Genomic DNA, 17,046 nt, shown 5'->3' with positions numbered 1-17,046 from the left:
ACAGAGTGCCCAATGGTGCAGGTAGGGTTATGGTATGGACAGGCATAATGAGTGCATTAAAATACTGTGACTAGGTCCTAAGGACAATCTGTGACTAACAGCTATCTGTGACTAACAGTTATCTGTGACTAATAGTCTGTGACTAACAGTTGTCTGTGACTAACAGTTATCTGTGACTAACAGTTATCTGTGACTAACAGTTATCTGTGACTAACAGTTGTCTGTGACTAACAGTTATCTGTGACTAACAGTTATCTGTGACTAACAGTTATCTGTGACTAACAGTTGTCTGTGACTAACAGTTGTCTGTGACAAAATATTTAAAAATACCTTATTTAAAAATTATTTATTTATATTCAGACCCTTTGCTATATGACTCGAAACTGAGCTCAGGTTAATCTTGTTTCAATTGACCATCCTTGATGTTTCTACTACAGTTTTTGATTGGAGTTCAACTGTGGTAACCTCAATTGATTGGACATGATTTGGAAAGGCACATACCTGTCTATATAAGGTACAACAGTTGACAATGCATGTCAGAGCAAAAAACAGGTCATGGGGTCGAAGGAATAATCCGTAGAGCTCTGAGACAGGATTATCTCGAGGCACAGATCTGGGAAAAGGTACTAAAATATTTATGCAGCATGTAACTTCTCTAGGGTAGGGTGCAGCATTGGCAATTTTGGAAGAAAAGCGTGCCCAAATTAAACTGCCTGCTACTCTAGAATATGCATATAATTAGTAGATTCGGATAGAATACACTCTGAAGTTTCTAAAACTATTTGAATGATGTCTGTGAGTATAACAGAACTCATATGGCAGGCAAAAACCTGAGACACAATCCATCAGGAAGTGGGAAATCTGAGGTTTGTAGTTTTTCTAATTTTGCCCAATCGAATACACAGTGTCTATGGGGTCATGTTGCACTTCCTAAGGCTTCCACTAGATGTCAACAGTCTTTAGAAACGTGTTTGATGCTTCAACTGTGAAGTGTGGCCGAATGAGAGGGGAATGAGTCAGGGGTCTGCCAGCAGCCACGAGCTCAGTCTCGCGTGATCACGTGACAGCGACCTGCGTTCCATTGCATTTCTGAAGACAAAGGAATTCTCCGGTTGGAACATTATTGAAGATTTATGTTTAAAATATCCTAAAGATTGATTCTATACAACGTTTGACATGTTTCTACGGACTGTAACGGAACTTTTGGACATTTCGTCTGCAACTAGTGAACGCGCTTCGTGACTTTGGATTTGTTTACAAAACATGCTAACAAAAGTAGCTATTTGGACATAAATGATGAACATTATCAAACAAAACAAACATTTATTGTGGAACTGGGATTCCTGGGAGTGCATTCTGATGAAGATCATCAAAGGTAAGTTAATATTTTTAATGCCATTTCTGACTAATTTTGACTCCAACATGGCGGATATCAATTTGGCTTGATTTGTCATCTGAGCACCGTACTCAGATTATTGCATGGTTTGCTTTTTCCTTCAAGTTTTTTTGAAATCTGACACAGCGGTTGCATTAAGGAGAAATATGTCTTTAATTCTGTGAATAACACTTGTAGCGTTTATCAATGTTTATTATGAGTATTTTTGTGAATTGATGTGGCTCTCTGCAAAATCATGTTTTGGAACTACTGAACATAATGCGCCAAAGTAAACTCAGATTTTTGGATATAAATATGAACTTTACCGAACAAAACATACATGTATTGGGTATAATGAAGTCCTATGAGTGTCATCTGATGAAGATCATCAAAGGTTAGTGATTCATTTTATCTATATTTCTGATTTTTGTGACTCCTCTCTTTGGCTGGAAAAATGGCTGTGTTTTTCTGTGACTTGGCTCTGACCTAACATAATCGCTTGGTTTGTTTTCGTCGTAAAGCCTTTTTGAAATCGGACACTGTGGCTGGATTTACAAAAAGTGTATCTTGAAAATGGTGTAAAATACATGTATGTTTGAGGAATTTTAGTTATGGGATTTCTGTTGTTTTGAATTTGGCGCCCTGCAGTTTCACTGGCTGTTGACAGGTGGAACGCTACCGTCCCACATACCCTAGAGAGGTTAAAGGTCCCCAAGAACACTGTGGCCTCATGGAAGAAATTTAGAACCACCAAGACACTTCCTAGAGCTGACGCCGGGCAAAACTGAGCAATCGGGGGAGAAGGGCCTTGGTTAGGGAGGTGACCAATGTACCCGATGGTTACTCTGACAGAGCTCTAGGGTTCCTCTGTGGAAATGGGAGAAAATTCCAGAAGGATAACCATCTCAGCAGGACTCCACCAGTCAGGCCAATGCGGTAGAGTGGCCAGATGGAAGCCACTCCTCTGTAAAAGGCACATGACAGCATGCTTGAAGTTTGCCAAAAGGCAGATGAAGACTCTCAGACAATGAGAAAAAAGATTCTCTGGTCTTATGAAACCAATATTGAGCTCTTTGGCTTGAATGCCAACCGTCACGTCTGGAGGAAACCTGGCACCATAACAACGGGTGAAGCATGGTGGTGGCAGCATCATGCTGTGGGGATGTTTTTCAATAGCAGGGACTGTGAGAGACTAGTCAGGATCGAGGGAAAGATGAGCCGAGAAAAGTACAGAGAGATCCTTAATGAAAACCTGCTCCAGAGCGCTCAAGACGTCAGACTGGGGCGAAAGTTCACCTTCCAACAGGTCTAAGCAGACAGCCAAGACAATGCAGGAGTGGCTTCAGGACAAGTCTCTGAATGTCCTAGAGTGGCCCAGCCAGATGCCGGACTTCAAACCGATCAAACATCTATGGAGAGACTTGAAATATTTGTGCAGCGACGCTTCCGTCCAACCTGACAGAGCTTTTAGAGGATCTGCAGAGAAGAATGGGAGAATCTCCCCAAATACAGTTGTGCCAAGCTTGTAGCGTCAATTCCAAGAAGACTCAAGGCTGTAATCACTGCTAAGGGTGCTTCAACAAAGTACTGAATAAAGTGTCCAAATACTTATGTAAATCTAATATTTACATTTTTATTTGTAATACATTTGCATAGAAATCTAAGAACCTGTTTATTCTTTGTCATTATGGGGTATTGTGTGTAGATTGGTGATGGGAAAAAATGTTATGGAAAAGTCAAGGGGTCTGAACACTTTCCCAAATTCACTGCAGACCATAATATAAAATATAATATAACCTTTCATCCAAAAGTAGTCAAGCATACATTTTCCATATTGGCGGCCTCGGGGGAAACAAACCAACAATCCTGGCATTGAAAGCTGTCACGCCCTGACCTTAGAGAGACGTTTTATTTCTAATAAAACTTTTCACTCCACATTTCATGTGGAAAGGGATGTTGTGTCTTGAATGGGGGGGAAACCAGAATGGTCCCTTCCAACTCTCGCTCACAATTCCTCTCCATCTGGCTAAAACCTATTTGGTTAGGTCAGGGTGTGATGTGGGGTGGGCATTCTATGTTTTGTTTTCTATGTTTGTTTATTTCTATGTTTTGGCTGGGTATGGTTCTCAATCAGAGACAGCTGTCTATCGTTGTCTCTGATTGGGAATCATACTTAGGTAGCCCTTTTTCCCTCCTTTCAGTGTGGGTAGTTTACTTTGTTAGAGGCAGTATAGCCGAAGTTAAGCCTCACGGTTGTTTCTTCGTTTGTTGTTTTGTTGGCGACATTTTAAATAAAAGGAAAATGTATACTCACCATGCTGTACCTTGGTCTTCTTCTTATGATGCCCGTGACAGAACTACCCACCACCAAAGGACCAAGCAGCGTGGCCATGAGCAGCAGGGATCCTGGGCCCGGGAGAAGAGAGAATGGAGGACATCTTGGACATGGGAGGAGGTTATGGCGGGGGACAAGAACCCGCCATGGAAACAGGCTGAAGCAGCGAAGGAGGAACGACTTTGCTACCAGGAGTCACAGAATCGGAGCAGGCACGTTCCAGCCAGGTCGGAGGGTGCCGGCTCAGAGCATCTGGCCGCCAGTACGTCTCTACGGCCCAGGATATCCTGCGCCGGTTCTGCGCACTGTGTCGCCGGTGCGTCTGCACAGCCCAGTGCGTCCTATGCCTGCGCCCCGAACGTGCCGTGCGAAAGTCACAGTCCAGCCAAGACGGGTTGTGCAGGCTTTACTCTCGAGACCTCCAGTGCACCTCCACGGCCCAGTGTATCCTGTGCCCGCTCCCAAAACCAAGCCTCCTGTATGTCTTCCCAGCTTGGTGAGGCCTGTGCCTGCTCCCAGAGCTAGGCCTCCTGTGTGTCTCCCAACTCCAGTGATGATCCATGGCACGAAGCCTCCAGTGATGATCCATGGCAAGAAGCATCCAGTGATAATCCATGGCACGAAGCCTCCAGTGATGATCCATGGCACGAAGCCTCCAGAGATGATCCTTGTCAAAAAGCCTCCAGTGATGATCCATGGCACGAAGCCTCCTGTGATGATACAGTCGGGAGCCTCCGGCGATGGACTCCAGTCCGGAGCCTCCGGCGACGACCCCCAGTCCTGTGCACAGTCCGGAGCCCGCAGCGAGGGTCCCCATTCCGGGGCCTGCAGAGAGGGTCCCCAGTCCGGGGTCATCGGTTAGGGTCCACACACCAGAGACGCCACCAAAGCGGGGAGAGTCAGAGGTGGAGCGGGGTCTACGTTCCCCACCAGAGCCGCCACCGCGAATAGATGCCCACCCAGACCCTCCCCTTTTGGTTCAAGGTTTGCGGCCGGAGTGGGGGGGGGGGGGGGGGGTACTGTCACTCTCTGACCTTAGAGAGACGTTTTAGTTCTCTGTTTGGTTAGGTCAGGGTGTGATGTGGGGTGGGCATTCTATGTTTAGTTTTCCATGTTTCTTTATTTCTATGTTTTGGCCGAGTATGGTTCTCAATCAGGGACAGCTTTCTATTGTTGTCTCTGATTTGGAATCATACTTAGGTAGACCTTTTTCCTTCCTTTCAGTGTGGGAAGTTTACTTTGTTAGAGGCAGTATAGCCGCAGTTAAGCGTTTTGTTGGCGACTTGGCCTACTGGTCTACTTCTTTCGTCGGCCGTGACAAAAGCACGATGCTCTACAAACTGAGCCACGCAGCACCACAACACACATGAGAGTTGGCAAGAGGCCACAAACAGATCTGAGACCAGGTTCATTACTGATGTCACATCATTGTGTGTTCCAGGAAATATCCTGGGTCTGGCTTGATGTGAAAATTCCCCCTCTGTCTAATTTGAGGAAGTTATGCAAAATGTAACTAAAGCCCTGGTCAGCAGGACATGGTTCTAACTGATACCAGTGTATCAGAGTCCTGAAGAGAGGACTTGATTACACATTATGTCTAGATGTCTTTACCATCAAGGTAAAATATGTCAAATAAACATTAAAATAATATTAGGTTGAAACATGAAGAATCACAATTCTAGAACGATACTGTCAATCTGCAACAGGTATTTACTTGATCATCAGAAAATACATCTTCATTAACCAATAAAAAACATGCTATGCAGGCTATGCAGTATGTAAACTGTGGTCTAAATACATTTCAATTAAAGAAAGTTACATTCCAATTAGAAAAACACATTGATACTCACAGTGCTGTGAAAAAGTATTTGCCCCCTTTCTGATATTCTCTATTTTTGCAAAAATGTTATGTCGAATGTTATTAGATCTTCAACCAAAACCTAAAATTATTTTGCAAAATAACAAACCATATTTATACTTATTTTGTCTATTTAATTAACAAAGTTATGCAACACCCAATTCCCCTGTGTGAAAAAGTAATTGTTCCTTTATACTCAATAACTGGTTGTTCCACCTTTAGCTCTAATGACTACAACCAAACACTTCCTGTAGTTGTTGATCAGTCTCTCACATTGCTGTAGAGGGATTTTGTCCCACTCTTCCACGCAGAACTGCTGTAACTCAGCAAAGCATCCTCACACCATCACACTACCACCACCATGCTTGACTATTGATATGGAGTGTTTTACTGTGGAATGCATTGTTTGGTTTTCAACAAACATAATGGGACCCATCTAGCCCAAAAAGTTGACTAAAGTTTCCGAAAAAGCACCTGGAAGCAACTGGATGATCATCATGTCACGACTTCCGCCGGAGTTGGTCCCTCTCGTTGTTTGGGCGGAAGTCGACGTCACTGACCTTCTAGCCATCGCCGATCCACTTTTCATTTTCCATTGGTTTTGTCTTGTCTTCCATCACACCTGGTTCCAATTCCATCAAATACTTGTTGTGTATTTAACCCTCTGTTCCCCCTCATGTCCTTGTGGGTAATTGTTTCTTGTAGTGCCTATGCACGGTATGCTGGTATCGACCAGGTTTTGTTTGACCCATTTATTGTATTGTTCTGTTGACGGAGGTTTATGTTTAGTGAACACTCTCCTGTTTCTGACTTCTCTGCCGCCTGTACGCATTGCATTACACATCAAGACTTTTGGAAGAAGGTTTTATCGACAGATGTATAATTATTTTTATTTTTTTGTGGTGAAGTGGTGAAGGGCGCTGCAGTGCCAGCTGTGCCATCAGAGACTGGGTTCGCGCCCAGGACCGGGAGGTCCGTGGGGCGACGCACAATTGGCCCAGCGTCATCCGGGTTAGGGAGGGCTTGGCCGGTAGGGATATCCTTGACTCCTGTGGCGGGCCGGGGCCAGTGCACGCTAACCAAGGTTGCCAGGTGCACAGCGTTTCCTCCGACACATTGGTGCGGCTTTTTCCTCCGAACACATTGGTGCGGCTGGCTTCCGGGTTGGATGCGTGCTGTGTTAAGAAGCAGTGCGGCTTGGTTGGGTTGTGTATCGGAGGACGCATGACTTTCAACCTTCGTCTCTCCGGAGCCCGTATGGGAGTAAGATCGTATTTACTAAAACAAATTGGATACCACGAAATTGGGGAGAAAAAGGGGTCAAAATTCAATAACAACATTTTTTTTTAGACGACATGGGTCCCATTTCGCCTGGCAAAAACCAAACACTGCATTCATCAGTAAAGGGGATGCTTTGCTGCCTCAGAACCTGGACGACTTGCCTTAATAGAGGGAACCATGAATTCTGCTCAGTATCAGAGAATTCTACAGGAGAATGTCAGGCCATCCGTCTGTGAGCTGAAGAGAGTCATGCAGCAAGACATTGATCCAAAACACACAATCAAGTCTACATGAAAATGGTTCAAAAGCAACACATTTGAAGTTTTGGAATGACCCAGTCAATGTCCAGACCTAATGATCCCAATTGAGATGTTGTGGAAGGACTTCAAAGTTCATCCATGAAAACTCGCTGAGTTTAAGCAGTTCTAGGTGGAAGAGTGGGCCAAAAATGCTCCACAGCGACGTGAAATGCTGATCAACAACTTCAGGAAGCGCTTGGTTGGAGTCATTGCAGCTAAAGGTGTGACAACCAGTAATTGAGTGTAATGGGACAATTCATATTTAACACATGAACATTGGATGTAACATAACTTTGTTTATGAAATAAATGAAATAAGTATGTAATTGTTGTGTTATTTGTTCACTCATGTTCCCTTCATCTAATATTCTGTTTTCATTGAAGATCTGATAACATTCTTCATCTTAAATCTGTAAAAGTTGAGCAAATTAGAAAGGAGGCAAATACTCTTTCACAGCCCTGAATATCAACATAACTACAAATAACTCATTTACAGACATGATGTGTGAATTGTCTGTCTTGAGAACAAACCCTGTAATAAAACAACCAAGTCAAGAAAATTATCAAGAAAAACATCTATTGATGTTTATACTTAAACAATTTAATTAATAAAACACATTGAATTAGATTCAGAAAATACATCCCAGTACAGATAATTAATCTAAATTTAAGAAGAAAAAAAGAGAGAAGTTAGAACATTTGACATAATTAGAGTTCTCTCTTTGTCATCATCCTCTTCATCTTCTTCTCCTCCTCTTCTTTCTTGGGAGACCCCTCTTCCTCCTTGTGGAAGACCTTCCCATCAGGCTGCTTTTTCCATGTCACTTTGGTGTCTGTAGGTAACCCCTGCTCCTTCAGCTTGTTCCTTATCTGGAGAAACACAAAGACACACAGACACACAATATTTCACTCTGTATTGGTCATTCTGAAGATCTACAACTACCAATCCTTCCTGCTTTGCAGAGACATTATTGACTTCAAACCTTTGACTCTATGAGGAGATCATAGAGGTGATCTGTAGAGTTTGCATCATTATTGAGTGGTTCTTCATGAACAGGGGGAAACTCACCTCTTGTAAGATGGCGTCCTGAACAGCAGGATCACTGAGGTTCAGATTTTGATCCTTTGGGGTCATCTTTATTCTCACCACATGTCTCTTCAGTTGAGGTTTCTCAGTGGTCTCCACAGCTGGACCTACAAGATAATACAATCCCACAATGACAGTAGTGAATCATGGGGGAATTAGAATTATCTTGTCATCATTATATTATTAAGACCAGGAGGAGAATGTTGTAACTTACCATAGCAGCTGAAAGGATAGTTGAGGCCACAGGGATCATTTATCCATGGAGCATAATAATAAACATGATAACCATCTTCATAATAATAACAAGTATCAGAAGACATCAGAGTGCAGGTGTATCCCTGATCTGTTGAAGGCCGTCCTGGCAACCAGTTTCTGAATGAGGAGTCACTCTGGTCTGACCATCTCCAGGAGTCTAGAAACAGACCGATCCACACAGGAAGTCCCCTCAGTGATATCTTCTTCTCTATCTCTGTGTTCTCAGTCTGGTTCCTCACACTGACCAGGTCTGTGTGATACTGTCTGCAGTAACTCTGAGCATCTATCCAGGTCTTGTTCTCCTGAATTAAGACGTATGTTAGGTTGGTGTCTTGTTTTCCTGCAAAAGTCAAATGTAATAATCGATACAAATATCCAATAAAACATCATCTAATGATCATCTATAGTAAATGTTCTGATTGATTTGATAACAAATCAATAACTGATTAACAACTTAAAGCTCTCATGAGTCTATGTTTCAACTCAATGGCAGCTCCAGCACTTAGAACAGGCTTCATCATTAGTATGTAAACACTCACCATCATAACAGATGAAGTGATGCTGGTCATCACAGGAGGTGTTGTTCCACAACCCAGATGTACTCATTAATGCACAGTTACCATTTTGGGGTGTCCCTGTGTCCCAGTTTCTGAACTCAGTCTCCCCCTCGCTGTAGAAACGTCTGTCTGCCAGAGACCACTTCATGGAGTCTCCCTTCTTCAGTCCGATCCATAACCAGGAATTATAACTACTGACACTGGTAATCAGCCTGTTCAGGTCCTCCTTGTCATCTACTGAGGCCAGGTCAGTGTAATGTGCTCTGCAGTAACTCTGGGCATCAGTCCAGTTCATATCGTTGGTAATGAAGTGATACTGATGAAGACATGAGGAAGGTGTGTAGAATCCTGTGAACAGAAAAATGATTCATGAGGTACATTTTCTCCATCACCTTCTCAACCCCGACCATATTATCTATGGATCTGTTAACATACAGTACACACTGGTGTGCAAAACACACACACACACACACACACACACACACACACACACGCATCCATAAACACAGTTTGTAGAGCATGGTGCATCCATAAACACACAGCATACATGACCACACTTGTCCTGCGTGGGTGTTCAATGTGCATTTGTTGGGTTGGTGAGGGATCGTTGAGGGGCGGTAGACTACCTTGGTTGTACTATTTTCAAATAAATCATTATTTATTCTGCAGTTATTCTATTGCTATTATTTCTGTTAGCAATGAAATGTACAGTGCATGTTAATATTATCTTCTGATTATAATTATGTTTGTATCTATTATCTTTCTAAATGTAAGGATGTTTATCTAGCTGTCTGATAACACATTCTGATTGAATGGCTTGTCCTGCACTTTATAAAATCCCAGGGTGCATTGAGTGAATGTTGGAAAAAGATCTTGATTCCTTTCTAAACATAGAAGTGTGAATGCAAAGTGGACTCTATCCACAAAATAGGTGAAGTGAACTAGCAAAGAGTTGAGTCCTCATTCAGAGCCAGGGGCAGAGTGAATACAAAGAGAACAGAGTTCTGTTGCTCTTTCTACCACAGTTCACTTTAAACAGAACTGAGATCAGTTCTTTTTAACAGGACCATATGTGAAAACACTTTACAGAAATTAGGGCTCATAAATATTACAATTGATTCATTACTTTAGCAATTGCATTAATACCTGTACATAAGAGAAACAACTGATAAATTACCATGAGGTGGCCAATACACTCAGGACCTTTTTTCACGTTATTTGTAACTTATTTCGTACATAATTTTTCTGCAACAGTATCTTACAGCAAAAAAATACCTTCTGGATTTCAGGACAGCGATCACTCACCTCGGATTAGACAAAGATGTTTTCTTCAACAAGCAGAACACACAGGACATTCTCCGAACACCCGACAAGGCCAACATCCCAGTTATTTGCAAGAGGAAGAGACGCAGGTACAGAGGACACACAGTTGGATGCCTCGTACGGATCCGCAGAAGGCGAGTGGTAAAGCTAATGTTACCGTCAATATTGCCCGCCAACGTGCAACCATTGGACAATAAATTAGACGAGGTACGATCACGAATAGCCTACCAACGGGACATCAAAAACTGTAACATCCTATGTTTCACGGAATCGTGGCTGAATGATGATATGGATATTCAGCTAGAAGGATATACGCTGCACCGGCAAGATAGAACAGCACACTCCGGTAAGACGAGGAGGTGCGGTCTGTTTATATTTGTAAAGAACAGCTGGTGCACGAAATCTAAGGAAGTCTCAAATTTTGCTTGCCTGAAGTAGAGTATATTGTGATAAATTGCAGACCACTCTACTTGCCTAGAGAGTTTTCAGCTATACTTTTAGTGGCTGTTTATTTACCACCACAGAAGGATGCTGGCATTAAGACCGCACTCAGTCAGTTATTTAAGGAAATAAGCTAACAGGAAACCACTCACCCAGAGGCGGCGCTCCTATTGGCCGGAGGCGTTAATGCAGGGAAACTAAAACCAGTTCTACCTCATTTCTATCAACATGTTAAATGTGCAACCAGAGGGAAAACAATTCTGGATCACCTGTACTACACACACAGAGACATGTACAAAGCTCTCCCTCGCCTTCCATTTGGTAAATCCAACCACAACTCTATACTCCTGATTCCTGCTTACAAGCACAAATTAAAGAATTATGTACCAGTGACTCGGTCTATAAAAAGGTGGTCAGATGAAGCAGATGCTAAACTAAAGGACTGTTTTGCTATCACAGACTGGAAAATGTTCCCTTGGATTCTTCCAATGGCATTGAGGAGTACACCACATCAGTCACTGGCTTTATCAATAAGGGCATCGAGGACGTCGTCCCCACAGTGACTGTACGTACATACCCCAACCAGAAGCCATGGATTACAGGCAACATTTGCACTGAGCTAAAGGGTAGAGCTGCAGCTTTCAAGATGCGGGACTTTAACCCGGAAGCTTATAAGAAATCCTGCTATGCCCTGCGACAAACCATCAAACAGGTAAAGCATCAATACAGGTCTAAGATTAAATGGTACTAGACTGGCTCCGACGCTCGTCTTATGTGACAGGGTTTGCAAATTTTTACAGACTACAAAGGGAAGCACAGCCACTAGCTGCCCAGTGACTAAAGCCTACCAGATGAGCTACATCACTTCTATGCTCGCTTCGAGGCAAGGAACAATGAGGCATGCATGAGATCATCAGCTGTTCCGGACGACTGCGTGATCACGCTCTCCGTAGCCGATGTAGGAAAGACCTTTTAACAGGTCAACATTCACAAGGCTGCGCTGCTAGACGGATTACCAGGATGTGTGCTCCGGGCATGTGCTGACCAACTGGCAGGTGTCTTCACTGACATTTTCAACATGTCCCTGATTGAGTCTATAATATAATACCAACATGTTTCAAGCAGACCACCATAGTCCCTGTGCCCACAAACATGAAGGCAACCTGCCTAAATGACTACAGACCCGTAGCACTCACGTCTGTAGACATGAATTGCTTTGAAAGGCTGGAAATGGCTCACATCAACACCATTATCCCAGAAACCCTAGACCCACTCCAATTTGCATACCGCCCAAACAGATCCACAGATGATGCAATCTCTCTTGCACTCCACACTGCCCTTACCCACCTGAACAAAAGGAACATTTATGTGAGAATGCTATTCATTGACTACAGCAACACAATAGTACCCTCAAAGTGCACCACTAAGCTAAGGATCCTGGGACTAAACACCTCCCTCTGCAACTGGATCCTAGACTTCTTGACGGGACGCCCCCAGGTGGTGAGTGTAGGTAGCAACACATCTGCCACGCTGATCCTCAACACTGGAGCCCCCCAGGGTTGCGTGCTCAGTCCACTCCTGTTCTCCCTGTTCACCCACGACTGCATGGCCAGGCACGACTCCAACACCATAAGTCTGCTGATGACACAAAGTGGTAGGCCTGATCACTGACAACGACGAGACAGCCTATAGGGAGAAGCCAGAGACCTGGCAGGGTGGTGCCAGAATAACAACCTGTCCCTCAACGTAACCAAAACTAAGGAGATGATTGTGGACTACAGGAAAAGGAGGACGGAGCACGCCCACATGCTCATCGTCGGGGCTGTAGTGGAGCAGGTTGAGAGCTTCAAGTTCCTTGGTGTCCACATCACCAACAAACTAGAATGGTCCAAACACACTAAGACAGTTGTGAAGAGGGCACGACAAAACCTATTCTGCCTCAGGAAACTAAAAAGATTTGGCATGGGCCCTCAGATCCTCAAAAGGTTCTACAGCTGCAACATCGAGAGCATTCTGACTAGTTGCATCACTGCCTGGTATGGCAACTGCTCGGCCTCCGACTGCAAGGCACTACAGAAGGTAGTGCGTACGGCCCAGTGCATCACTGGGGCTAAGTTGCCTGCCATCCAGGACCTCTACACGAGGCGATGTCCGAGGAAGGCCCTAAAAGTTTTCAAAGACCCCAGCCACCCCAGTCATAGACTGTTCACTCTACTATCACATTGCAAAAGGTACCAGAGTGCCAAGTCTAGGACAAAAGGTTTCTCAATAGTTTCTACCCCCAAGCCATAAGACTCCTGAACAAGTAATCAAAAGGCTACCCAGACTATTTGCATTGTGCCCCCCAACCCCCCCAACCCCCAACCCCCCTTTTACACTGCTGCTATATTCTCTGTTTTATCATATATGCATAGTCACTTTAACTATACATTCATGTACATACTACCTCAATTGGCCCGGCCAACCAGTGCCCCCGCATATTCGCTAACAGGGCTATCTGCATTGTGTCCCTCCACCCACCACCCGCCCACCCCTCTTTTACGCTACGGCTACTCTCTGTTCATCATATTTGCATGGTCTCTATAACAATATCTACATGTACATACTACCTAAATCAGCCCGACTGACCGGTGCCTGTATGTAGCCTCGCTACTGAATATAGCCTCGCTACTGTTATAGCCTCGCTACTGTATATAGCCTCTCTACTGTATATAGCCTCTCTACTGCATATAGCCTCTCTACTGTATATAGCCTCGCTACTGTATATAGCCGCTACTGTATATAGTATATAGCCTCTCTACTGTATATAGCCTCTCTACTGTATATAGCCTCACTACTGTATATAACTCGCTACTGTATATAGCCTCTCTACTGTATATGGCCTCTCTACTGTATATAGCCTCTCTACTGTATATAGCCTCTCTACTGCATATAGCCTCTCTACTGCATATAGCCTCGCTACTGTATATAGCCTCTCTTCTGTATATAGCCTCACTACTGTATATAGCCTCTCTACTGTATATAGCCTCTCTACTGTATATAGCCTCTCTACTGTATATAGCCTCTCTTCTGTATGTAGCCTCTCTACTATATATGGCCTCTCTACTGTATATAGCCTCTACTGTATATAGCCTCACTACTGTATATAGCCTCTCTACTGTATATAGCCTCTACTGTATATAGCCTCTCTACTGTATATAGCCTCTCTACTGTATATAGCCTCGCTACAGTATATAGCCTCACTACTGTATATAGCCTCTACTGTATATAGCCTCTCTACTGTATATAGCCTCACTACTGTATATAACCGCGCTACTGTATATGGCCTCTCTACTGTATATAGCCTCTCTACTGTATATAGCCTCTCTACTGCATATAGCCTCTCTACTGCATATAGCCTCGCTACTGTATATAGCCTCTCTTCTGTATATAGCCTCTCTACTGTATATAGCCTCTCTACTGTATATAGCCTCTCTACTGTATATAGCCTCTCTTCTGTATAGCCTCTCTACTATATATGGCCTCTCTACTGTATATAGCCTCTACTGTATATAGCCTCACTACTGTATATAGCTCTCTACTGTATATAGCCTCTACTGCCTCTCTACTGTATATAGCCTCTCTACTGTATATAGCCTCACTACTGTATATAGCCTCTACTGTATATAACCTCTCTACAGTATATAGTCTCGCTACTGTTATTTTTCACTGTCTTTTCACTGTTGTTTTTATTTCTTTACTTACCTATGTTTCACCTAATACCATTCTTTGCACTATTGGTTAGAGCCTGTAAGCATTTCACTGTAAGGTCTAAACATGTTGTATTTGGCGCACGTGACAAATTAACTTTGATTTGATATAATTATTTCAGGAACTGTGAAGGCTGTCCTCACCAGATATGAGCTGCCAACACTGGGCAACACTGGGCCACGCTGGGCAACACTGGGCAAATGTCTTGGATGTGATATGGAGCCGATTAGCAAGAACACATCGGCCCAATGTGGGCATGTTTGCTGGGACACACACACAGTAAACTGACCTGAGATTAGCAGGGTGAGATACAACAACGTTTCCATCACTGTGAAATTCAAAGGATATATGATTCAATGCACTTCAAGGTTGCAACACTTTACCAACACAAACTGTCTTTCTCCTTCTTTACTGATATGACCTGACAGGACAGGTGGAGATAATGCTCCCCACATAGAGGGTTATCACCTGTTCAGAGACAGGAACAATCAGTGATTGTTAGGTTAGGTTTCTAAAGTATTGGAAGTGGGTAGGGATGAAAAACCTCAACATTACATTTCCAGAGAGTAAGAACACATGGTGGATTATTCTACACTGGAACCTTCAAAACTAGGAATAAAAAAGTATCTAATAAATATTATACACATTTCTCTACAATGAAATATGTATGAAAAATGAAATATCTACAATCACAAATGGCCTCACCTGTTGTTTGAAGAAAACTCTCTTACTCTCGCTCTGTCTCTCTCTGTCTGTCTCTCTATCTCTCTCTCGCTATCCAACTCTCTCCCCTTTCTCTCTGTCTCTCCTACTGTGTGTCTGTCATCACGTTTGTCCCTTTTTAAACATGACACTGCTCCTCATTTGCTAGAATTTGTTATTCATCTCTAAACAAACAAAACTGGGATGTGACATTTATCCCACAGGAAAAGGGGTTGGACAGAGCCAGAGAAGGAAATTGCCTCATTGTTCTGAAAATGAAAGGGTTGAGTAATTTCAAGAATTGTTCAGGTCAGTGAGGCCTGAATTGAGAGTGATACAAGGTATCAAGAGAGTTCCAGAAGGACGATGGCCCAAGTCAACACCAATACTTCCCACAAGTTGTGTCAAGTAGGCTGGTCGTGGGTTTCTACTCTAAATAGATCGTTCCATCTAATCCCTCATGATCAATTGGATTGATATCTGCTGACTGGTAAATGACTGTTAACTGTCATGGAGAGAGCAGGTGGTCCTGATGTCTTGTACACTCAGTGTCTAGATAAATACCTCCAGCATTGGGTGCTCTGCACTCCCTCTCCTCTTTCATTGGGTGCTCTGCCCTCACTCTCCTCTTTCATTGGGTGCTCTGCCCTCCCTCTCCTCTGTTATTAGGTGCTGTGAACTCCCTCTCCTCTGTCATTGGGTGCTGTGAACTCGCTCTCCTCTGTCATTGGGTGCTCTGCCCTCCCTCTCCTCTGTTATTAGGTGCTGTGAACTCCCTCTCCTCTGTCATTGGGTGCTCTGCTCTCCCTCTCCTCTGTCATTGGGTGCTGTGAACTCCCTCTCCTCTGTCATTGGGTGCTGTGAACTCCCTCTCCTCTTTCATTGGGTGCTCTGCTCTCCCTCTCCTCTGTCATTGGGTGCTGTGAACTCCCTCTCCTCTGTCATTGGGTGCTCTGCTCTCCCTCTCCTCTTTCATTGGGTGCTCTGCCCTCCCTCTCCTCTGTCATTGGGTGCTCTGCTCTCCCTCTCCTCTGTCATTGGGTGCTCTGCCCTCCCTCTCCTCTGTCATTGGGTGCTCTGCCCTCCCTCTCCTCTGTCATTGGGTGCTCTGCCCTCTGCTCAAGTTTTGAAGGAGCGTGTAATTGACATTCTCATTTCAGGAATGTCCACCAGAGCTGTTACCAGAGAATTTAATGTTAATTTATCTACCATAAGCTGCCTCCAACATCGTTTTAGAGATTTTAGCAGTACGTCCAACCGGCCTCACAACCTCAGACACTATGTAGTGTGTGGTGTGGACTAGTGGTTTGCAGCGTTGTGAACAGAGTGCCCAATGGTGCAGGTAGGGTTATGGTATGGACAGGCATAATGAGTGCATAAAAATACTGTGACTAGGTCCTAAGGACAATCTGTGACTAACAGCTATCTGTGACTAACAGTAATCTGTGACTAACATGTATCTGTGACTAACAGTTATCTGTGACTAACAGTTATCTGTGACTAACAGTTATCTGTGACTAACAGTTGTCTGTGACTAACAGTTATCTGTGACTAACAGTTATCTGTGGATAACAGTGGCATGTCTGTATTCCCGGTCATGTGAAATCCATAGATTAGGGCCTAATTAATTTATGTTCAGTGCATTTGGGAAAAGAATTAAGACATCTTCACTTTTTCCACATTTTGTTATGTTACATCCTCATTCTAAAATTGTTTTTTTTAATCCTCATCAATCGACACAAAAAACCCCTCAGTGTCAAAGGAAAAACAGGTTTTTACAAATG

At 43.6% G+C, this 17,046-nt stretch overlaps 1 protein-coding gene across 2 annotated transcripts; it reads right to left on the bottom strand.

The window, feature by feature from the left end:
* Nucleotides 1-7,726: 7,726 nt before the first annotated feature.
* On the bottom strand, nt 7,727-15,383 carry LOC135572964 (macrophage mannose receptor 1-like). Of its 2 annotated transcripts, XM_065021959.1 has the most exons (6): nt 15,266-15,383; nt 14,850-14,888; nt 9,029-9,394; nt 8,449-8,829; nt 8,217-8,341; nt 7,727-8,017 (listed from the first exon to the last, which is right to left on the bottom strand). In XM_065021959.1, the coding sequence occupies exons 2-6, from the start codon at nt 14,884-14,886 to the stop codon at nt 7,856-7,858; spliced, it is 1,071 nt and encodes a 356-aa protein (XP_064878031.1). In that variant the 5' UTR covers nt 14,887-14,888; nt 15,266-15,383; the 3' UTR covers nt 7,727-7,855. The 2 variants fall into 2 exon arrangements, with proteins under 2 accessions (XP_064878031.1, XP_064878032.1); XM_065021960.1 differs by lacking the exon at nt 14,850-14,888.
* Between the last annotated feature and the right edge of the window lie 1,663 nt (nt 15,384-17,046).

Source organism: Oncorhynchus nerka, linkage group LG8, assembly GCF_034236695.1.
Source record: "Oncorhynchus nerka isolate Pitt River linkage group LG8, Oner_Uvic_2.0, whole genome shotgun sequence".
Taxonomy (NCBI): domain Eukaryota; kingdom Metazoa; phylum Chordata; class Actinopteri; order Salmoniformes; family Salmonidae; genus Oncorhynchus; species Oncorhynchus nerka.
The sequence above is the reverse complement of the archived record's forward strand: the minus strand, read 5'-3'. Positions and strand labels throughout refer to the sequence as shown.